At 43.1% G+C, this 5000-nt stretch overlaps 1 protein-coding gene across 1 annotated transcript in view; it reads left to right on the top strand.

The window, feature by feature from the left end:
- The first annotated feature begins 70 nt into the window (after window positions 1–70).
- The window catches only part of LOC125040650, a 13856-nt gene continuing 8926 nt past the window's right edge, over window positions 71–5000 (top strand). Inside the window, exon 1 of the mRNA XM_047635316.1 lies at window positions 71–225. Within this exon, the coding sequence (XP_047491272.1) occupies window positions 128–225 (98 nt within the window). The 5' untranslated portion in view covers window positions 71–127. The remainder of the gene's footprint in view (window positions 226–5000) is intronic.

Here is a 5000-nt window from a genome sequence, read left to right as displayed (position 1 = left end):
CGAGTTTTACCACGCTGTCGTTACGTCATCGAAGTGAGTCAGAGAGAGCGTGTTGTTCACTCGGAAGGGGCACTGTTCTAAGCTTCAGTTCCTCTTCACACGTGTAAAGCAAACGGACAGCGCCAGGATGGTCAAGTTTCGAGCTTTCATACGCAAATATGCAGGATCCGACCCTCGGGTTTCTGAACACTGCAAGGGGGAGAAGGAGCCGGGTTCTTCTCTGGGGTAAGTTTTGTGAGTCGACGGTGTGTGTTGTGTCGATAAAAGGAAGTTGACAATGCTGTGGGATCAGGCGAGGGTGAAGTGTCGATGGCTCTGACGCATAGGTTCCTGCTTATGAGATGTTATGCAATACTTGAACCGTCATAATAATTTAACTTTAAGGCTTGTGATGGTGGCCTTCATATATATATATATATATATATATATATATATATATATATATATATCTTTGTGTGTGTGTGTGTGTGTGTGTGTGTGTGTGTGTGTGTGTGTGTGTGTGTGTGTGTGTGTGTTTGTCTGTGTGTGTGTGTGTGTATATTTGTGTCCACACACACACATAGACATATATGTATATATATATAAATATATATATAATATATATATATGTTTATATATATATATATATATATATACATATATACACACACATATATACATATACACACCTCAAGATAATATGGTATATTATATATATATGTATGTATATACATATACATAAACCATATGGTATAATGGTTTAATACTACAGAAACAAAACAACCATGATGTACTTTTAAGTGTGAAGTAGGCTAAGGTTATTGCTCCTAAGAAAATGGAATCATATCTTCTCACTGCATTGTGAGGGCTGCACTTATATTTACACACACACACACACACACACACACACACACACACACACACACACACACACACACACACACACACACACACACGTACACAAACACATACACACACATACAGTAACACACGCATATACATACATGAATGTATATATATATATATATACATATATATTTACATATACATATGTACCTACATATACATATACATATGGATATATCTACGTATATATACATAAACACACACACACAATAAACAATAGTAGTATTGATAATAATAATAGTGATAATGATGATAATGATAACAGTAATAATAATGATAATAATAATAAAAATAGTGATAATTATAGTGATAATTATATTAATAATGTTATTAATAATAGTAGTAATAAAAATAGTGATGATGATGATGATGATAATAAAAATAATAATAATAATAGTAATAACAATAATGGTGATGATATTGGGAATGATGATTGTAATGACAACAATAATGATGATAATAACACTGATAATAATTATAATTCTGTTGTGATGATAATAATTGTAATAGTGATAGTATTAGTAGTAATATAAACAATGGTAATGATAATGATAATAATAATATCAATTATAATGATAGTAATAATAATAATAATAATAATAATAATAATGATGATAATAATATAAATAATAAATATAATAACAATAATGATACTACTACTACTACTAATAATATTAATTGCAATAATAATTATAGCATCAATAATAACAGTGATAATAATAATAATAATAATAATAATAATAATAATAATAGTAATAATAATAATAGTGATAATAATAATGACGATGATGATAATGATGATAGAGAGAGAGATTTGATTTGATTTGATAACATTTATTTACAGAACAGTGTACATGCATTGCAAAAAGTCAGGGTAAAATACCAAAGCATCTATCCAAACTGACTGTGCTTCTATAAGTGTAGAGGGCCATCAGTCAAACATTAGTGTTACATACCTTCCTGAAGGGCTGTGCTATTACCACTGTATTAAAATATCATCTGGTTTATGTCACTAATCATATCAGAGAGAGAGAGAGAGAGAGAGAGAGAGAGAGAGAGAGAGAGAGAGAGAGAGAGAGAGAGAGAGAGAGAGAGAGAGAGAGAGAGAGAGAGAGAGAGAGAGAGAGAGAGAGAGAGAGAGAGAGAGAGAGAGAGAGAGAGAGAGAGAGAGAGAGAGAGAGAGAGAGAAAGAGAGAGAGAAAGAGAAAGAGAAAGAAAGGTAAAGCGATAAACAGAGAAAGAGAAAGAGGGAAAGAAAGAGAAAGAGAGAAAGAGAAAAAGAAAGCGGGAAAGAAAAAGAAAGCGAGAAAGAGAGACAGAGACAGACAGACAGACAGACAGACAGACAAAGACACAATGAAAAACAAAGAAAAAATCAAAACAAACAGCACCTCTCTGTTGACAAAAAAAAAAAAAAAAAAAAAAAAAAAAAAAAAGAGGCGTCCGTGCCGTACCTTATTTTCCTAGTCTGGAAGACGACCTTTCTAAACGCACGCGCCCCCATCTCACTCCGGGCTTGGGAGCGAACGAGTGAACAACCGCAAAGCGATGGCGTGAATAACATAGACTAGATAGAAATAGACAGAGTCAGTCGTCAACATATGGTTTTTTTTTTAGTCGCAAGGGCCTTGATCTGAATTACCTTTGTTTTGAGAGATTAGAAGACAGCAGGCTGTAACGTCCTGAAGAAACCACGCGGGCGATGGAACCCTTAATGCGGCACCGTTGGCCCTTGTAGATGGAGGTTGCACCTTTTTGCCATTTTGCCATTCCCTCCACAGGTTCCGGTCAAGTTCTCCTCTCTGACTGAAGATGGTAAGGAGAGTTGGAGGGTTCAGAAGGAGAGAGGGAGGGGTGAGAAGAGTAGAGAGAAGATGATGAGTGAGAGGAACTTTAAGAAGAGATTGAGGCGACGGAGGAGAATGAGAGACAGACAGGACGAGAGTAGATGTGAGGATGTTCTCGGAGAGACGAGGAGACGAGACGAGCGAGGAAGACGTGAGACGAGACGTTGTCGTGTGACCGAGAGAGAGGGGGAAGAGAGAAGAGAGCGGGTAATCGAGAGAGAGAGAGGAGGCGGAGTAGATGATACGAGCCGGGCGGTGAGAGAGGAGAGAGAGGTAGAGACGAGAGAGAGGGCAGGGAGGGACGAGTCAGGGGAGAGAGCAGGAGACGGTTTCAGGGGGGGGAAAATCGGGAGAACGGGTTTCGGGAAAATTGGGATGAAAGAGAGACAGAGAGAACGAGGGGGAGGGGAAGGTAAGTTGGGAAAGGGAAGGAGGCAAGGGGAGGAAGGAAGGTGGGAGGAGAGAGGATTAAGGGACGTCGGGTATGGGAATGGCGGGAAGCGGTACGTGCGGGAAGGGATGGAGGAGAGAGTGTGTGAGAATTGATGACAGAGAAGGGGGGGGGGGGGGGGGGGACGGAACAAAAGGAACGAGAGGAGAGACGAGAGAGATTGACGGATTGAAGAGACGATTGCCGTGGCGTGATGTGATGCTCCGTGAGCGTAGAGAATTCCGTGTCTACTCGATGTCGAGATTACGCATCGTGATTGCTGGCTCGGTTGTCCGAGAGAGACGGAACAAGAGAGGACGAGAGACGAGAGAGAGTCGGACGAGAGAAGACGAGAGAGGTAGAGAGAGAGAGAGAGAAACGAGAGGAGTTGTGGAAGAGAGAGAGAGGCAGGAAGGAGGGAGGGAGGGCGGGAGAGCTAGGTGGGTAGGAGATGAGAGGAGAGAGAGGAGAGCGCGTTGGAGGATCTTGGAGGGAGAGAGAGGGAACTGGAGCACGGAGGGAAGAGGGATTGGATGAGAGGAGAGATTGTTCGCGACGAGCAATCAGGAGACTGGGAGGGCGAGAGGGGAGACGGAAGTGAGCCGAAGTTTGATTGGATCTCGTGCACCCAATACCGCTTCGACTACGTAGTAGTGACCGAGCTTTTACGCGGAGAGCTGAGAGAGGAGTTTCGAGAGACGAGGATGAGGACGAAGAGGAGAGGAGACGAAGAGGGGAAAGAGGAGAGAGGGAGACGTGAAAGGCGAACGAGAGCGTTGCGGGAGAAGGAGTGTGGCGTCTTCAGCTGGGGATGTAGAGACCTAGGTAACAGAAGGAGAGGGTGGATCTGGTGGGAGGAGTGGGGGGGGAGCTGACGCTATGCCCGGTGAGTCGGAGTTGGGAGACGGGGATTTAGAGGCTAGTTTTTGCTTGAGGAGAGGACGGTAGAGATCGGGTTGTAGAGATCTTGAACGGTACCTTTTCTATTCGTACCTTTTATTTTCCCTAGTCTAACGCACGCGGGCAATGTCAGTCGGACGGGAGAGTGAAGTCGTGAAGGAATTTGAGAGAGAGGCTCAAACCAAAGGGAGGCAAAGAAGAAAGAGAGGTGAGGAGAGAAAATGAAGAGAGAAGAGGAGAACGATTAAGATGAGAAGGAGATGGGGGACGGGAGAGAGAGACGGAGAAGGAGAGAGAGAGAGAAAGAAGAGAGAGAGAGAGAGAGAAGAGAGATGAGGAGGGAGGGAGAGAAGGAGGAGAGGAGAGAAGAAAAGAGAGAGAGAGGAGAGGGAGAGAGGAGATGAGAGAGAGGAGAGAAAGTTTTGAGAGAGGGGAGAGAAAAAAGAGAGATAGATAGAAGAAAGAAAAAGAGAGAAAAAGAGAGACAGAGGAGAGAGAGAGGAGCCAGAGTGGAGAGAGAGAGAGAGAGGAGAGAGGAGAGAGAGAGGAGGAGAGAGGAGAGAGAAGAGAGGAGAAAAGGGAGAGAGAGAGGAGAGAGGAGAGAGGAGAGAGAGGAGAAGAGTGGATGAGAGAGAGAGAGGACAGAAAAGAGAGAGTGGAAGTGGAGAGAGTGGTGAGAGTGGGGATGAGAGAGGAGTGGAGAGAGACTGAGAGAGAGAGGAGATAGAGAAGAGAGAGGAGCAAAAGGGAGAAGTGAGAGGAGAGAGAGAAGAAGAGGGGATGAGAGAGACGAGAGAGGAGAGAAAAGAGAGGGGGAGGAGAAGAAAAGTGAGGGAAAAGAGAGAGAGGATGTGAGAGAGAGAGAGGAGACGGAGAGAGAGTGAGAGAGAGAGGAGAGAGAGGAGAGTGGAGAGAGAGAGGAGAGCGGAGAGAGAGAA

This window comes from Penaeus chinensis, chromosome 29, assembly GCF_019202785.1.
Source record: "Penaeus chinensis breed Huanghai No. 1 chromosome 29, ASM1920278v2, whole genome shotgun sequence".
In the NCBI taxonomy this organism is placed as follows: domain Eukaryota; kingdom Metazoa; phylum Arthropoda; class Malacostraca; order Decapoda; family Penaeidae; genus Penaeus; species Penaeus chinensis.
Note: the sequence above shows the minus strand (reverse complement) of the source record. Positions and strands in the feature narration are given on the sequence as shown.